Here is a 19,855-nt window from a genome sequence, read left to right on the forward strand (position 1 = left end):
ACCTTTCTTAGGAAGGCAGTTCAGTGAGCCAGAAGCAAAGCACAGATCTACACATCTTTTTTTTTTTTTTTTTTGGTTTTTGGGCCACACCCGGTGATGCTCAGGGGTTACTCCTGGTTGTCTGCTCAAAAATAGCTCCTGGCAGGCACGGGGGACCATATGGGACACCGGGATTCGAACCAACCACCTTAGGTCCTGGATTGGCTGCTTGCAAGGCAAACACCGCTGTGCTATCTCTCCAGGCCAGATCTACACATCTTGACCAGCACCATAATTTATCTGTTCCATATCTAGAGGAAAATCACTTAGATTATCTATATTTGTTTTCTTTCTTAAAAAGATTTATAGAGGGGCCAGATAGATAGCATGGAGGTAAGGCATTTGCCTATCATACAGAAGATCATCGGTTCGAATCCTGGCATCCCATATGGTCTCCCGAGCCTGCCAGGAGCGATTTGTGAGCGTGTAGACAGGAGTAACCCCTGAGCGCTGCCAGATGTGACCCCCCCAAAAAAAAACAAAACAAACAGAAAAAAAAGATTTATAGGCTTTCTCTTCAAGTCCATGTTCTCTCTTGAATGTGGATCTCTCTTGATTATCTTTATGTTTCTTTACTTGCCTATTTCCACTCTGGAGAAGCCTGTGCTCCTCTTATAATGCATGTTCTGCATGTTCTGAGGTAGAAATGCTTGGCTAATATTCTGAATTCTTTCACAGAGTTTACAAATTAGTGTTTGACCAAGATTCACGTGTATATATATGAAGGTAATTTATCTCCCCTTTTTTGAAGGGTACTGTTTAAAAAGGTGAAGGCCCTGCTGGGTGGCAATGTGCGAATGATGCTGTCTGGTGGAGCACCGCTGTCTCCTCAGACTCACCGCTTCATGAACGTCTGTTTCTGTTGTCCAATTGGTCAGGGTTATGGATTGACAGAGTCGTGTGGCGCTGGAACGGTTACTGAAGGTAAACATTTTAACCTATGTTATATTTCTTTTGGTTTGGGGAACCATAAGACAGAACTAAGGGCTTATTTCTTGCTTTTATACTCAGGGATCACTCCTGGCAAAGCTCGGGGGGGGGGGGGCGTAGGTTGCTGAAGTTTGGGTGGGACCTTTGCAAGGCAAATATTCTGTCCACTGTACTACTACCTTCCTCCCCATAAGCAGCTTTTGAGATGTTATTAAGCATTTTTAGGTGTTCGGTCCACACCCAGCAGTGTTCAGGGCTTATGTCTGCATCTGCTTTCACTCCCTGGCGGTGCTCTGGGGACCATATGGGGTACCAGAGATCAAACCTAGGTCATCTGCATGCAAGGCAAAGGCCTTACCCACTGTACTAATGTTCTGGTCCTTAAACATTTTAATTATTTATAAGTCATTGTTAGATGTTAGGATATAGATAGTAATACTCACGCTTTCCCAAACAACCCCCTAATGTAGGGCAATGAAACATATCTTCCAAATATTTTCAAACATTTCCTGGGGTAGTCTCAAAATCATCAGAGCGTAGTGGTTTTCTTTTGGATGATCCTATATTATTTAAAACTCTGTGTCCAAAATCAATGTCACTATCTAAGATCATTTCTCCTTGCCATATTGTTTGTGTCCATGGTATTTCCATCCTTAAAGGGTGTTAGGTTTGAAGCCGCTTTGATGGTTTTTTTTGATGTTTTTTTAATATCACTAATTTTATCAAATCTTCCAATTGCTTATTGAACCATGCTTTCTGTGTACCAATATTGACATCACAGCTTTTACTACTATTCATTTCTCTGAGCTGTTTTCAATTCTGTCTCTATAGCATATCATTTTTATCCATTCTGTATATTTTTGTTAGATACACCAAGTTATAAACTCAATCAAATATCATATACCTAACTTTCTAGATTATCTTTTTAATAGACATCACTTTATTTAAATAACATGTATCACATAGTTGTCATAGTTGATCATATTACATTTGTTTCCAGGTAAAGAAAACTAAATTATTTTAAAAAGGAAAGGATAGAAAAGAAAGGAAGGAAGAAAAGAAAGATAAAAGGAGTACACAACAAAAACCTTGTGAAAGTTATTATAACATGCAATGAGGTCATTAAGTCATTGTCAATAATTAGTAGTAAGCTCTTGTTGCTAGCTGTAGATATATTATTTTTGTTGAATCACCATAAATTGTAACATTACAGAGGTATTTATGATTGAATTTTAGATGTACAAAATGTACATGTAGTGTCAGTCCCCACAGTGTCCACCAATCTTCCATCCATCACTCTCCTCAGTTTCCTCCCTCCCCTCGATTGTATGAGAGGCATGTTTACTTTTTGTCCATTTTAGGCACTGTGGTTTATAATACTTTTACTGCTATGGCATCACGCATATCACTCTATCTCCTTCCAGCACCTAGTTCTGTTCCAGAATGACCACTTCCCTCTCTCGTTATCTAGACCTTTACTTTGGCACCACTGTACCTATTCTTCATTATTCTGTCATTTCCAAATATTGGACCCGTGAGGCCAGACCAAATTGTCTTTTCCATTTTTCTTATACTGCCATTCTTGACTCTTGTCACTCTGTTCGCACTGTTCATTCCCTTGGAATGCCTTTTTTGGGGTAACAGATTATAGCTATCTTCCTATGCCAATTCTTCAGTTATGTCTTTCCCATTAGAATAGTCTCTGATCTATGCAGACATATTGTGCTTACCATTAATGCCATGCCAGCAAGTTTAGTATCTAATTAGTTTTTGTCTATACAGGGCCGGAGAGATAGCATGGAGGTAAGGCATTTGCCTTTCATGCAGAAGGTCATCGGTTCGAATCCCGGCGTCCCATATGGTCCTCTGTGCCTGCCAGGAGCAATTTCTGAGCATGAAGCCAGGAGTAACCCCTGAGCACTGCCGGGTGTGACCCAAAAACCACAAAAAAATTTTTTTTGTCTATATATTGGGACAACCCCTGGTGGTACTTAGAGCTTATTCCTGGCTCTACACTCAGGGTTCCCCCCTCACAGTATGCAAGGGACCTTATGTGTTCCCTGGGTTTTAACTCAAGTCAAATATGTGCAAATAAAAGACCTTGCAAATTGTACTATATCTCTACCCCTGTTTAATTATTCTTTAAGCAAATATCCCTAGGTAGTTTGTGGTAGTTTGTTAAGTTTCTTGAAGTAACAGTCTCTTTATCCTTTTAAGTGTTTTCCTCATAGTGTTTAATGTAATTCTAATACAGAATAGGTTTTTCACAAATACATGGTTTTACAGTATAAAGTGATATGATCATGATTATCATCATCTATTTCATAGTAGTAGCTAACATTTTTTCTAAAAAAGTGTTAGGTCCTATTCATATATATATATATATATATATATATATATAAAATTTGTTTTTGTTTTTGTTTTTGGGTCATACCCAGCAACGCTCAGGGTTACTCCTGGCTCTATGCTCAGAAATCGCCCCTGGCAGGCATGGGGGACCATATGGGATGCCGGGATTCGAACCACTGTACTTCTTCATGGAAGGCAAATGCCTTACCTCCATGCTATCTTGCTGGCTCCTATTCATGTATATTTTTATTGAATCTTATAGAATACACATTTTGGGAATGGGAGCCACACCCAGAGGTACTCAATAGCTATTCCCAGCCCAGTGCTTGGGGGGTCACTCCCAGCAGTGTTTAAAGAAACCATGCAGAGCCAGTAATTATCAACTTTCTCCCTACCCAGTAGACTGGGCTTGGGTACTTGGGGGTCACTCCTGAAAGCACTGAAGGGATCAGATGCATTGTAAACACACTGGGCATCAAACCTGGGTTTGTTGTGTGCAAAACAAGTACGTTAATCCCTGTATTATTTCTGGTCCTGGTGTACAGTTTATTTTAGTTTTGGGGTCACACTTGGCAATGCTCAGGGGTTACTCCTAGCTGTGTACTCCTGAATTACTCATGAAAGTGATTGGGAACCAATCAGACCCGGATAGGCCCCATGCAAGGCAAGTGCCCTAACCTCAGCACATCACTCTAGTTCTGATCCCTGCATACTCTTATATGAAGTAGGTTCTGCTATTACTCTATTTCATATATGAGAAAATGTAATTTTATCCAATAAAATTCTGTCTTATCAGAATATAAGGTAATGGCAAAATCCTCGTTTCCTTCAGTAGAAATTGTGTACTTAATCTGAAATGAAACCAAAATGATTTAGCTACTTTTGTTGTAATGAAATTGAAATTGAAATATTTACTAATGATCATCCATTGTGCTTCCTCTCACATCTATCATAATCTAGATTCTAGCTTTAATTCCAATATTCCCAACCTGGAAAGTTATATCTAATATATTAATATTTCCCCTTATAGTTACTGACTATACTACTGGCCGTGTTGGAGCTCCTCTTATTTGCTGCGAAATTAAACTAAAAGATTGGCAGGAAGGTAAGATTTTATGCCTAACTCAAATGATTCTAACTCTGTAGACAAGCACTTATTTCAAGTGGTAGGTTGTCTGTGATAGCAAGTATGACTTTCCTTTTTTCTGTTGCCCTATGATTGTTTTTTCCCTCAATAACATTCCTCATGTCCCTATACAGAAAAAGGAAAATCTCTGGAATCTGGACATAGTGGTACTGAATTTGGAAACACTTGCTACTTAGAAAACAATTCTTAATATAGCATTCCCTGTAACTCACTAATTCCACACATACACACACATGCCTGTGCACTACCAGATACTCGGATCTTGAATGCAGAACCTATTTTCATAGTAAGACTCAACTTTCCATTGCTGCAACTTGGATTGTACTGGAGGATATTATGTTAAATGAAATACTTGAGAGAGAGGACACAAACTGAATGAACTCACTCATCTCTGGAATCTTAGCCTTTGCCATAATATTCAGATTAGCAAGAAAGGAGTGAAGAAAGAGACAGATTAGAACAGAAGGATAATAATGGAGGTGCGTAAGCATGCGTCTGGTGGTGAGGTGTGGTTACAGTAAAACCATAAGTGTTGACACTATTGTAAACGTGGTACCTCAAGTACAGTATTTTAATTCAGCCTTCCATTTATTTGCATAGTTGAATTATTATGCCATTGCAAACACAAAGCCACTAAGAGGACATTTGTACTTTACAGACATTGACAAATACCTTTTTTGTAAGTCTCCTGAAGGCAAAAGCCAAACAGACATTCTTTTATTAGAAATTTAGATATATAGTAACTGTATATATCCATACATAGTACAGTATCAGCAACTATTTGACAACCTAATACTTCAAGATAAATTATGAATAATTGAAAAGCAGAAGATTTCTAAAAAGGATGTTCACTTTGCGGTGAAGTCACACATAGAAAGGGTTTAATTAACTAGCACACATTTCATTGTTTGTTCCAGTCCATGAAAATGCATGAGATTTATATGACATAAGTTGGATGTTTCTCAGTGTTTTTATTCTCTGTAATTTAATCTCTATATTATTGGTGATCTCTGAGCAAACAGCTCCCATTTAAAATCGCACACTCTGTGTACATGTAGCATGATTTCTTTAGCCACTTATCTGTTCTTGGACACTTGGATTGTTTCCAGATTTTAGATATTGTTCATGAACATTGCAGTGCAGATATTTGTTCTAAAGAGAAGTTTTGGCCTTTGGGGAATTATGTGAGAGATCAATTCTATTTTTTGAGAATTTCCCATATAGTATAAAAATGGACAAATTGACATTCTTACTAGTTATGGATGGGAACAGAGAGAGAAATTCACACTCCAGTGGAGAGTCTGTTGTTGGAATGTATTGTGCATGAAACTTAACCATTATCAATATAGTCATGGTGCCCAAGATAAATTTTTTTTAAAGAACAGTAATTAAATAGGGGCAGGGAGATAGTACAGCAGGGAAGGTGTATTAGGAAATGTGTCTATTATATTGGACATCAGTATCAAAATTATTCTTGTTAGATTGGGTTTTTTTTTTGATTACTTATTTCTGGGTCCACAGCTATGATGCTCAGGGCCTGCTCCCAGCACAATGTTTGGGAGTGTCCTGGCAGTAATTGGGGTCACTGATGGATTATTTTACTAAGCAGCAAATCAAGGAAACAAGGTATTAAACTGACTCCAAAGTATTTGCGTTTCTGTGGTACTATTTTGAATTGGATAGTTTTGTTAATGTCTATTTCTTGTTTATCATAATTCATGTGTAAGAAGGCCATTGATTTTTTTTAGCCTGTCACTACTATTGTAGTGAATGAATTGATTGTTTCTTGAAGCCTTTTGGTAGTCATTAGGGTTATCTAAATATAGATCATGTCAATTGCAAACAGTGAGAGCTTGACTTCTTCCTTTTCTATCTCAATGCCCTTGATACCTTTTTATTGCCTATGCTATAGCAAGTACTTCCAGTACTAATTTAATAGGAGTGTCAAGAATGGGCAGCTTTGTCTTATGCCAGGTTTTAGAAGAAAGTGCTTCAGTTTATCTCCATTGAGTATAATATGTGCCATGGCTTGTGGTAAATGGTCTTTCTTGGCTATATTAAGAAAAGTTTCCTCCTTTCCCATGTTGTTGAGAGTTTTTATCATAAATGGGTGTTAGACCTTGCAAATTTATTTCTCTGAATTTATTGATATGATCATGTGTTTTCTTTTGATATGGTATGAATTATGTTGATTACTTGCATATATTAAAGCATCCTTGCATATCTAGAATGAAACCTATTTGTTCATTATGTATGACTTTCTTGATAAGGCATGGTATCATATTTGCTAGGATTTTGTTGTGTATCTGTACATCTATGTTCATAAAAGATAATGGTCTGTAGTTCTCTTTATTTGTGGAATCTCTGTCTACTTTTGATATCAGGATAATGTTTGCTTCTTAGAAAACTATTTGGGTGTGTTTCTGTTTCTTTAATTTCCTGGTAGAGCCTAAAAAGTATTGGTTGTAAGTCATCCTGAAAACAGTGAAATAATACAGTAATGAATACATCTGGGCCTGGCTTTTGTTTTTAGGAACACTTTTTAATTACCATTTTAATTTCCTTCATAGTGTTTGGTCGGTTCAGATATGCTAGATCATCTTGGTTCAACTTTGGGAGGTTATTAGAATTTATCCAAGAATTTATCCATATCATCGAGGTTCTCTTGTTTTATGGCATAGTTTCTCAAAGTAGTCTCTGATTACTCTTTGAATTTCTGTAGTATTTGTAGTGATAGCACCTTTTCATTTCTAATTTGGTTTATTAAGTTTCTCTCTCACTTTCTTTGTGAGTTTTGCTAGTGGTTTTTTGATCTTGTTTATTTTTCAAAGAACAAATTCTTGCTTTCATTGATCTTTCAGATTGTTTTTATTGGAGTTCCAATCTAATTTTATATGCTGTGACATTACTTTATTTATGTAGATCCCTTCTTTCTTCCTGATGAGTGCTTACAAAACTATAAATTTTCCTCTTTGTACCACTTTTGTTGTGTCCCAGAGATTCCCATTTCTTTCCAAGAATATTTTGAATTCCTACTTGATTTAACCTCTGACCAATTGTTTGTTCAGTAGTGAGTTATTTAATTTCCAGTGTTAAAGTTTTTCCCTGTATTTGTTTGTAATTCACTTCTAATTTAAGTGTTTAGTGATCTGAGAAGGTAGTTTGTACAGTTTCTATGTCTTTATTTATAGAAGTATGTTTTATGATTCAGCATATGGTCTATCCTGGAGAATGACCGATGTGCATTGGAAAAGAATGTGTATCCTATTTTCTGGGGATGGAGAGCCCCATATAGATCTTTTAGGCCACTATCTTCCATTTCTCCTTTCAGACCTAGTATATTCTTGTTAGGTTTCAACCGGGTTGACCTATCAAGGGGTGACAAGGAAGTGTTGAGATCTCCCACTATTACGGTGTTGAGGGTCTCCCACTATTATGGTTACTATTGATGTCTTCCTTCAAATTTGTCAACAATTGTTTGAAATATTTTGCTGTTCCCTCATTGGGTACATATATGTTTACTCGTGTGATTTCTTCCTGTTGTACATATACCTTGAATATTAACAAATGTCCATCTCTGTCCCTTATAACTTTTCTAGGTCTAAAGACTTTGTAATCTGATAGTAATATGGCCACTCTAGCTTTTTTAAGGGAATTGTTTGCTTGGGTGATTGGTTTGCACCCTTTGATTTTGAGTCTGTTTTTCTAAATACTAGATGTGTTTCTTGTAAGTAGCAAAACTTTGGGTATGGCTGTTGATTTGTGATTATCACTATCTTCCTGAAATCACTGTCACCCACTAGCTTCACATATGCATTTTGAGTTAAATACAAACAGCTACTCTTCTTATGGAGTAACACAAGATTTAAGAACCAGAAAGGCATCAGAGTAATTTGCTTTTATGACTTTCAGGTGGCTATACAATTCATGACAAGCCAAACCCCAGAGGTGAAATTGTAATTGGTGGGCAGAATATCTCCATGGGCTATTTTAAAAATGAAGAGAAAACAGCAGAGGATTACTCTGTGGATGAAAATGGACAAAGATGGTTTTGCACTGGTGATATTGGAGAATTCCATCCCGATGGCTGTTTACAGATTATAGGTTAGTATATTCCGTTTCTATTTTTCTTCTGTTTTTGTAGTTTCAGCATATAAGAAAGTTAATGTTAGTTGAACATTAACAGGCTCCATGACTGTTAATTCAATCTTTGGGCAAGTTGATTAACTTAGACCGAGTTTCTCAATCTGTAAAATGGGACATTAATAACATAACTGTTTGGTGGCTAGAGCAGTAACAATATTGGTGGTGAGTAGAACAGGCATCAAATTGGGGCCAGAGTGATAGGCTGGGGATTGAGTTGCCTTAAACAACAAAATCTGAGAACTACCCCCAAAGAACTGAATTTACCGTGATGAGGAGATGGGAAATGGGAAAGGTTGAATAGCAGGAACCTTGAGACGGTAATAGAAGGAATAAGACACTGCTGGAGAATGTGATATTAAAACACTGGAGCATGAAATGTTATCATTGACATCATTGTAAATCACAATGACTAAAAGTAAAAAATAGTGATGCTAGAGGCTGAGGAAATGGCTCAATGGATGGAGCATACTTTGCTTATGGGAGCCACAGATTCAATCCTGGTGCTGCATATTCTGCTGAACCCTTATGGTTCTGGCACCTGCTAAATTTTTTGGAGGAAATATATCTGATGGTCCTAAGGGCATACTCCTAACTCTGTGCTCAGGGACGACTCCTGGAAGAACTAACTATATAGGGTGCTGGGGATTAAATCCAGGTCAGCTACATACAACACGAGCAACCTATTCACTGCTCTAGTCCTCCAGCCTTCCCCAAACTATTTTTTGGGGGTCTTATTTACTGATCTATTTTTATTGCTATGTGATTTATGTATATGTTTTACTTTTTTTTCTGTCTGCCTTTTAATTTGGATGGTTTTCCTTGGCAATTTTCTTAATTGTATTATATATTTCTATTGGTCTTGCTTCAATTTTTTATTTTGTATTACTAGAGGACTATGTCAGTCTCTGTGTATATAAAAATCTTTTGTGTAGGTAAGTTTTAGACTAAACATTATGTCCTATTTTTCTTTTTTATATTAATATCATTATTTAAACACCTTGATTACAAATATGATTGTAATTGAGTTTCAGTCATGTAAAGAGCACCCCCCCTTCACCAGTGCAACATTCCCAGCACCAGTGTCCCAATTCTCCCTCCTCCCCACCCCACCCCCGCCTGTACTCCAGACAAGCTTTCCACTTCCCAAACTATTTTTTACAGTTGCTTTAGCCTGGCCTTTAATGAGGCAATGGTTCCAGTTAGGTCATTTTTCTGTCAGTCACACATTACAGGTTCATTTGAATCTATTTCTGGACCCACAACTGACCTGAAAATAAATATTTAATGAGGATATCCCAGAAACACAATACTTCACATAAAAATTTGATCTGCTAGGGCAAATTTGTACTATCGGAACTATCACTTCAACTCTTAGAATTTCTTTAAGAGGGTAATTTATTTATAATGGTATGTCTAGCAAGCCTTATAGGTAGAGGATCTTAGAAGTATCTTTTTGTAAATGAGATTCAGAGAAAACCAATACTATACTTTGATGAAATAAATCGTGGGTAATAACAATTTTCATAAACTACAGATAGGAAGAAAGACCTGGTGAAGTTGCAAGCTGGAGAATACGTATCTCTTGGGAAAGTAGAGGCTGCACTTAAGAACTGTCCACTTATTGATAACATCTGTGCTTTTGCCAAAAGGTAACTTTTCAATGTTGTATTTGCGTTTTAGATACTATATATTTTATTCTGTGTAGCTAAAGTTACACTGTCAAGGCTACAATGGTATTAACACTCGTGGTTTTAATGTACTGTTACCACACCTCACCATCAAATAAGTATCCAAGCCCCTTCTCAAAGGCCATGTCATCATTAGTAATCTCACTTCTATAATCTAGGTGAAGTGTTTGTCATTGTACAATATTGTTTCCATGTTTTCTTTCTCCATAGATGAGTGACGTCATCCAGCAGTTGTCCATTTCTCTCTCCCTTTGCTTAACATGATAACTTCTGGTTTCATCCACATTTCAGAAAACTGCAAGCTTTCTTTTTCCTTGGAGCTGTATAGTATTCCATTGCATGTCTAAGCATAGCTTCTTTGCCTATTTATCTGCCATTTGTGCTATTGCCTAACTGAACATACTAAACTATGCTAAACACTGCACTTAGCTATGTGTGTTTGCATATTTTAAAGTTGATTTTTGTGTTCTTGGGATTGGTACCAAGAAATGTAATATCTAGGTCATAAAGAAATTCTGTTAGTATTTTTACTTTACTTTTAGTGATGTATGATAATTTTTATTGAACAAAATTTACTTAGAAATATAGAAAGTGATAGATAAAGAAGGAAGACATATTAAAGAGAGAACACAAGCTTCTCCAGAATAGAAAAATACAGAGTTATATTTATTAAAGGGAAAACATGAAACAAGTTTATTCTTGTATTTTAATTAAATTTGGGGGGGGGTTTGGGCCACATCCAGTGTACTTCACAGTCACTCCTTCCAGAGCTCAGTGTACCGTATGAGGTGCTAGGCATTGAACCCAGGTCATAACTGTGCAAGTACATACTGTACTGTCTCTTTGGCTTCCTATTCTTACTTTAAACTTTTCTGTTTAATGAAAAAGTATGATTTATGAAGTTATTGGTATTCATTCGCGTTTTAGGCTCAGAATATTTTGACACCAATGCCAACTTTACTCCACCACTGTTTGCACGATCTCCTCTGCCCCAATCCCTAACCTTCTGTCTTGACAAGCACATTGAAAAGTTCTGTGGCTGCAGTTTGGATCTTACGTTTTCACTGTTGCTGAATCTGTGCTTTGAATGTATAGATAAACCACTCTCCCACATTATCTGGCTAATCTTTCTTACTCTTTTAAGAAGTCTCCATATGGTTTTCCAGAGAGACTGAACCAGACAACATTCCCTCCAAAAGCGAATGAAGTGAATAGTGTCTTTTTCCACACACACCCCTACCAATACCGGTTGTTTCTATTTGATGTGCACCTTTCGCACTAGAATGAGAGAGTATCCCGTTGTCATTTTATGTGCATTTCCTTCATAATATAAAAAATGACCATTTTTCATTTGACTACCAGATCCATACTTCCTCCTTAGGGAAGTATTTGTTCATTTTCCTCATTTTGATGGGCTGATTGTTGGTCATTGTTGTTGAGTTTTGTGAGTGCTCTGTTAATCATAGATAATATTAGCTCTCTAGAGATTTCAGCATGGTATCTATTTTTAGCCTCAGTGTCTTGCCATTAAAACTTATTAATCTATTTATGTTCTATATATTTTGAATAAAATAATGATTGAGAAAAAGATCTTTTGACCATTCAAGAATTTCTTCCAGAGCTCTTTTCTGTTTATATATCTGTCATTAATACCAATTCTTCGTGAGACTACCAAATGAGAGAAATGTACTTGGGGACTAATATATACTGTTTAATTGAATAATTTTTGAATAATCATTTTCAATTTATTTTGTTTCGTTCCCTAATACTTTAGTGACCAGTCCTACGTTATCAGTTTCGTGGTTCCTAATCAGAAAAGGCTGACTCTTTTGGCACAACAGAAAGGAATAGAAGGAACTTGGGTGGATATCTGCAATAACCCTGCCATGGAGGCTGAAATACTGAAAGAAATTAGAGAAGCTGCAAATGCCAGTAAGAAATTCATTTTCTGTCAAAGTCCCTAAAAGTCGTTTAATGATAATTTGGGTTATGATTAGTATTCGGCTCTTTAAGATAACTTGTATGCTTATTTGACTAGTAAAATTCAGAGTCAAAACTCATTGTGTAGATGTTCCACAGTTTCTTTAGCCACTCATCACACAATGGAATACTACAGTTAGGAAAAAATGAAGTCATGAAATGTGCTTATATGTGGATGTATATACAGAGTAGTATGCTGAGTGAAATGAGTCAGAGGAAGAGAAATAGATGTAGAAAAATCTCACTCAAATTTAGATAAGTTTTCCAGTCCTTTATCTGACAGGGTATGCTTTACTTATATAAATAAGATATTATGTATAACATGTTATGAAGTATGGAATAAGAATATTACAGGGCCAGCAATATAGTATAGTGGGCAGGGAACTTGCCTTGCTTGAAGTCTTCCCCTGTTTGATCCCCAGCACTCCATATAGCCCATTGAGCATTGCCAGGTGTGACCCCTGAGCGTAGAGCCAGGAGTAAGCCCTACATACCTCTGGGTGGAGCCCCCAAACTATATTACAAAAAGGACTATATAAACATTTTATAACCTTGTTTAGTATGTATTCCTAGAAATTTATATGCACATATATAATTTGAGGGGCATATCTTGTTGCACTCATTGCTTACTCCTGTTTCTGCATGAAAGGGTCACTCCTGGTGAACTCAGGTGACTATCTGGGGTAACAGATCAAAAATGGCTCAGCCACATGCAAGGAAATTGCCTTACCTGCTGTACTATTTCTCTAGCCCAAATATTTTGGGGTTTTTTGGGGGGGCACACTCTGTAGTGATCAGAGGTTACTACTGGTTCATGGCTAGCTCAGGGGACTATATAGGGTCTCAGGACTGAACCCAGGTTGGCAGGGTTCAAGGAACTATACACTGTCCTGTCTCCCTGGTCCTTCCTGTATAATCCAGTAACTCCCTCTTATACCAGCAAAACTGTTTTTAGCAGGTCTTTGAATAACGTAAGTTTGTTTAATATGATGAATAGAAAAGAATCCCAGTTGATATGAAATAATGTTATTCAAAGACCAAGTCCCAGCTTTCAAACACTTATCAGGGGCAGTAAATAAAAACACACTATTTTAAACTCCTATTACAAACATGTGCACACTTGTTTCATTACTTGAGTTACTACTAATCTGCTTTGGAGATTAGCTATTTAAGACATTTCATTTTGGCTTAAAAATCAGTTTGTAGGGCTGGAGAGATAGCACAGCAGTAGGGCGTTTGCCTAGCATTTGGCCGATCCAGGAGGGACAATGGTTTGAATCCCGCCATCCCATATGGTGCCCCCCCCGTGCCTCCCTGGAGTGAGTTCTGAGCACAGAGCCAGGAGTAACCCCTGAGCACTGGCGGGTGTGACCCCCAAAAAAAATAATTGTGTAATTTTAGTTAGTACATGAAATGAAACACATTGTTTTTCCCAAGAGGAACATTTTTACTGTTAAGTGTGAACACTGACAAGTTTTAAATAACAGTTGGTTATGAACATAATAAGATTGAGGTTACTTATTTTATTACCATAATGATAATGGTTTATAATAATTTTCCTTCAAGATGATTAGTTGTGATATTGACATGATATATTTTATATTAATGTACAAGAATTTTAAGTTTTTAAGTTTCTTAGTCATCGGCCCATTTTTCATAGTTCTCTGAAGTACTAATGGACTAGAAAGTGAATTCAGCAACTTGTCACTGCATTTTAATTGTATGAAACCTATAATAGTGTGAGTCAAGTACTGTCAAGTGGAAAATGGCATAAAATTTATGGATTTCCATAATGTGCTTCTGCTTGAAGTGAGACATGTGCTTGAGCAGATCATGGGTTGAATGTACAAATACTAAATTTGCCTGTGCCATTAAAGATTAATTTTGTCAACCTTTTGCTTCAAATATATTTGAGATTTATGCACAAACAGCATAAAATGTTCTGTTGTATTTAGTTAAATCTGTCTAAAATAATACCAACTTCATTGAGGGCTCTCCTTATGTTTTGAATATAAGTATGCATTACCATACTTAAATTTATAAGAATGTAAGATCATAAGAATGTCAAATACTTGTTTTGATGCCTTCCAGTAGCTAGAAATATCCACATTTGCTGCCACCTGCAGGTTATATGTCATAATGTTTTAGGTGATTCATTTAAATATTATATGTGGAATTTTTATGCTTTTAACTTGATTGCAAGTTTGCAAATAATTTCCAGCAGCATGATTTCTCACTGCCTTATATAATTTTCAGTACTAGATAACATTTGGTAATTCACAAAAATGTAACCTCTAATGCAGACTTTTTGCTTTGAGTACTGAAACTTAAGATCAAATATAGGAACGTCTATAGGACTGGAGTGATAGTCTCGCAGGTAGGGCATTGGTATTGCTTTTGCAGCCAGTCCAGTTTTGATCCCCAGCATCCCATATTGTCCCCCAAGATCGCTGGTAGTGATTCCTGAGTGCAGAGCCCGAAGTCACCCCTGAGGAGTACCACTGTGTGTGGCACAAAAACATGGATGGATAACTAAATAATTGCTTATAGATAGATAGATGATAGATACATAGATATATAGGAATATCTACAAAATAGGCTCATTCTGAGGTCCACTTTACCTCATACTGCAGATGAACTTAGTTTCAGACACCCGCATAATTGAGCTGTAGTCTATCAACAATGACCAATGATGACTTTGAGTTATTTGTATTTGTCATATAAGCTGTGTTATTCAGCTCTACAGAAAATAAAATCATATTTTGCTTTCTGTCTCCTCTTCTTTTGATTTTCACCCTCCCTCCTCGCTTCCCTCTCCCCTATCATTTTCTTTCCCTTGTCATTTCAGTGAAGTTGGAGCGATTTGAAATTCCCATCAAGGTCTGCCTGAGCCCTGAGCCTTGGACTCCTGAAACTGGTTTGGTCACTGATGCTTTCAAACTGAAAAGAAAGGAATTGAAGAATCATTACCTCAAAGACATTGAGCGCATGTATGGGGGCAAATAAAATGTTTCTGTATGACATGCAATTGGGAAGGAGGAGGCCCCAGTGGCTTTTCAGTTTTAGACTTTTAAGCTTTTGTTGAGCTACCTGTTAAAATGTAAGGTAAATCATTTTAAAGATACAGTGTTTTTTTAACAAGAACACAGTGACAATAACATTAACAACCAAAAGGAGACTACTCGTTGAATCTCTTTCACTTAGTTTTGTGTAGGTATAGTCTAGCTGAAAGTAAAAAGCTCTTGTCCTTTAGCTGTTATTCATTTTAGGGCAAAATTTGTTTTATAAGTTAGCCTAAGCAATATGTTTCTTAAACATGTTCCATTTTGACCGCAATAAACTTGAGTTGGAGTATATTAGAGTTTGAAGATATTTACTGCACCCAGTGTCTTCTGTCTTCCTAGTTCAAAAGAAGATAAAATATTATGCATGACAAAAACATGCATTAACACTACTCAAAACATGAAATCTGCATTTTATGAATCTATTCCAACCCTTATTTTGAAAACAAAACTCAATCTGATATGATATACAAAGTCATATAATATCTTGAAAAACATCTTAGGGTTCAAAATAGTCACATATATTAGAATTAGAATCATTGTGCTATCGTGAAGAATTATGGTGCCTGGACTATGAACAAAATCACATAAGCCCATTCAAATGATATAGTCATAGATTTCAAGGGAAATTGGGGTGCTGTTTTAAAACTTTGATGTCTGAAGTCAATAACCACATATAATTAGTTGAGTGACTTGAAAGAGGAAATACATTTTTTCAAACTGCTGAAAATTTCCCTTCTCGGTTCAAAACAAGAATGCCACTAAGAATAACATTAAAGAAAGTCATTTCAATCTTGAGAGAGAGCATTTTTTTTTCTTAAATATAAAGGTTGTCAAATCTTAAACATGTAGAATCATGATCATTCTTCAGCAGGAAACCTGGCTAAGATATCCTGATTGTGAATTTATCTTTGACAACAGGGACGGATTTTAGAATACCTTTCTGTTAGATTGAACTTGTAATTTAAGGCTGTTGCCCATTTTATTCTGTAGCAGCAGTTTATACTTCAGAATGCCTTTAATTTTGCTTTAATTTTAGCAATGTGGGTTATAATGAATGAGTTCCCAGTATTTGTTTGATTTTCTGAATGAATAACTGGGTGAGTTTTGTAAAGTTAATGGGAAGAAAACTATTTTTTCCCTACCTGGGAAGTTTAGAAACTGGAAATCATAGACGTGTAGAAGGAAACTTACTCAAGGGACTGATTGTTTGTGCAGGAACCTAGCATGTGTGCTTCTTAAAATTTTAATTAAGATGTGGGATTCTATGTCCCTGATAGATATTCACACTTGAACCATAGTTACTGTAAAGAGAAAAATCTTAATACTGTTATTCTTTGCACTTTCTTCTTAATATGTTGCTTACATATATATGTATATGTTGCTTGTTACCTTGCTTTGTACAGACATGGGCCACCACTGCAACAACATGAATTCTTTTTGCTCTAAAATATTTATAGAAGAAGTATTTAAATGTTATGTATATGGTGATAAAAAGAAAAATCATCTGGTATTATTCAGAATCAAGAATGGAGTTTTTGTAAAGTTTTGTGTTCAGTGTTCTCACAATGTAAACTGTGTGGCAAGTTCTCATTGAAGTTACGTGTATGTATTCTCATTTTTCCAAACTTGCCTTTGAAGAGTGAAAAACCTTATTACCAAGTAGACTACTATTTAGCTTCTACTGTTTCTGGCCCACTCTTGATCTTTGAATGATATTTCTCGTAGAATGTTTCAATATGTGGTTCCTGTCTGCAGTTTGTCATGGTGATTTTAAGTGTGTAAGGACATGCATCCTGATCATTGCAACCCCACACACCCATCTCCCAAAAGCTAGAACACTGCCAACTAAGTTGTTGTCTAGGTCCTTTCGACACATATAACCACAACACTTCAGGTTGGGTGCTGCTAATTCTTTGTGAAAATCCAAATATTGTTAAGGGACCAGGGAGATGCCACTACCCTCCGAATTTTCATCTAAAACGACATGTTTATGTACACAGATAGTTCCATATGCATTGTGAATTTTCAAGTATTTGAACCTACAGATTTTGATCCTATGTTTTTATACCTGTTTAAATTGTTCACTGTTACAAACATGATAACCATCAAATAAAAGAGTGCTTTAAGATTTTGCTATAGTTATGTACATTTCTAAGTTGAACACGTGATTGTTTTGCTTTAATTACATGAACGTATTTTACCACCTTCATATTTATATTCGTTTTTTTTCTAGAGTGGGGTATAGTTATGGACTTTTATAAAGAAATAGAGTTTAATGATTTTAAAAGTCAGATGCTGTAATTAACATTTCTTTGATCATAGAGACTGATTAGTAATACTTGCCTATATTTTCCTGCTAGGAAGTGTTCGAAAAAAGTGTTTAAGAAATAACAAGATGAGAACGGGATAAAGATCATGTGGTATTTGGGATATTTTGATTTTAAAATGTAGGTACAAATTAAACTATATTCATATTTTTACTTTCTGTTAAAATGCATGATTGTAGAATTGTCCTAAGATTTTTGTGTTTATTCTTGATGAAAAACTCTGTCATCTTTAAGTTTGCACTTGAATTTCAATAAATCCACTCATTATCAAATCAAGTTGTGCTTTTTTATGTATCAAAATGGACCAGTTTAAAAAATATTGGCCAACAGGAGCAAACAGTCATATGAACATTGAGTTGAAATAAAAAAAACGATCACACCCAAACACCAAACCCAAAGTTATCAACAACAGAATCAAGATGCCCAATCTAAGGGACTGGCTACACTAGCAGTCCAGGGTGCAAAGGGGGAGGTATGGTTGGTTGCATGATGGGAACAGAGGTGGAGGGAGGACAACACTGGTGGTGGGAAGGACCCTAATTCACTGTCACTTTTTACCTTAAATATACCTGTTAGAATCTTGTAATTTACATTGGTCACAATAAAAATGTATTTATAATGCACATGAGTAGAAAAAAATTGGTCAAGCTTAAATAGAATTTCAAGGTAGTAAACTGGTGGAGGGAAGGATATTGACACTTTGGTGTTGGTGTGGAACTGTACCCCTAAAATACAACATTTACACTCTTATAAACCAACATTGCCGTAACAAAAATAAATTTTAAAGCTTCAAACTCCTATTTCTAGGTTTATGAAATCTTATTAAGCAGTTAACCCATTTCTTGAGGAGTTTCCGAAGCTGTTACTTTCTTTTTTTTTTTTTTTTTTTTTGGTTTTTGGTTTTTGGGCCACACCCAGCATTGCTCAGGGGTTACTCCTGGCTGTCTGCTCAGAAATAGCTCCTGGCAGGCACGGGGGACCATATGGGACACCGGGATTCGAACCAACCACCTTTGGTCCTGGATCGGCTGCTTGCAAGGCAAACGCCGCTGTGCTATCTCTCCGGGCCCGAAGCTGTTACTTTCATAATATTACTAAAATAGAATACTCTGGAACAGAATGTTGTCATGTTTTGTGGATTATAATAGGTATTCTTAAATGAGTTATGACCATGGCACTAAATAAACATTAGGGGGAATTTAATTTATTACCCTTTTTAGTAGTACCCCATACCCTCCATTACCGAGTATCACTGGATGCAGTCCTGAAAGCCCTTGAGCACAGTTGGGGTGATATCTCCAACATTACAGGGTCCTAGTAGCCCCACATCCTCAGCCCTAGCATCAAAACCCCTGATAGTATGGCTGAAGATGGAAGTGAGGGGTCCCCATGTTTCTGTAGCACTGCATGGAAACTACCTCCACCACACAAAGAACTGGATCTAGGGATATAGTATAGGGATTAGAACCAAGTTCTTTTTCTGGGACCCCACATGGCCTTCAAAGCATTACTGGAGGTTACCCTGAAGGCTCCAAACTAGGGGTGGTCCTTGTATTTCCTAGGGTTTCCAACAGCATCGCATACTTGAGCACTGACATTGTACTGCTGACTTGGTTGATCGAGTATCCCTGGAAGGGAACCCCATGTCCTATGAGCACCACGTGGGAGCTCTCCCATAATAATACAAGTAAAAAAAACTAGTTCAAAAGGAACATACAATTTTCTTGTTGCTATTTGAGTTGGGGGCAACACACAGTGGTGCTCAGAGTTTACTCCTGGTTCTGTGCTCAGAGATCACTCCTGGTGGGACACGGGGCCATTTGGGGTGCCAGGAATTGAACTTGGGTTGGCTCCTTTCAAGGCAGACATTTCACCCCAAGTGTAGTTTTCCAGATAACATCTAAGGTTCCTCACCCTCCTTCCACTAGTAACCACTGTAGTTGAGAACTTCACCTAGAACTTACCTTATGGGATGCTCAGGTTCTTAGGTTGTCAAGATAAAAAGAACTGAGAACTACGGTTCTGGTCCCAAAATTCCTTTTATATTCTCTTTTTTTTAAAGGAGGTTATTTATTATTTCATTAATTGATTGGTTTGGGGGCCACACCAAATCGCTCCTGGCAAGCTCAGGACCATATGGGATGCCGGGAATCAAACCAGGTCCGTCCTGGGTTGGCCATATGC

The 19,855-nt window shown here is 36.8% G+C and overlaps 1 protein-coding gene across 2 annotated transcripts in view; it reads left to right on the forward strand.

Annotated features, from left to right (window-relative positions):
* Positions 1 to 15,788, forward strand: part of ACSL4 (acyl-CoA synthetase long chain family member 4) — a 47,677-nt gene extending 31,889 nt beyond the window's left edge. For both annotated transcript variants that reach the window (XM_049767564.1, XM_049767565.1), the window contains exons 10-15: positions 791 to 963; positions 4,349 to 4,423; positions 8,378 to 8,569; positions 10,146 to 10,260; positions 12,074 to 12,231; positions 15,128 to 15,788. In XM_049767564.1, coding sequence (XP_049623521.1) covers positions 791 to 963; positions 4,349 to 4,423; positions 8,378 to 8,569; positions 10,146 to 10,260; positions 12,074 to 12,231; positions 15,128 to 15,285 — 871 coding nt within the window. In that variant the 3' untranslated portion in view covers positions 15,286 to 15,788. The remainder of the gene's footprint in view (positions 1 to 790; positions 964 to 4,348; positions 4,424 to 8,377; positions 8,570 to 10,145; positions 10,261 to 12,073; positions 12,232 to 15,127) is intronic.
* Positions 15,789 to 19,855: the final 4,067 nt, after the last annotated feature.

The sequence above is a fragment of the Suncus etruscus genome, chromosome X, assembly GCF_024139225.1.
Source record: "Suncus etruscus isolate mSunEtr1 chromosome X, mSunEtr1.pri.cur, whole genome shotgun sequence".
In the NCBI taxonomy this organism is placed as follows: domain Eukaryota; kingdom Metazoa; phylum Chordata; class Mammalia; order Eulipotyphla; family Soricidae; genus Suncus; species Suncus etruscus.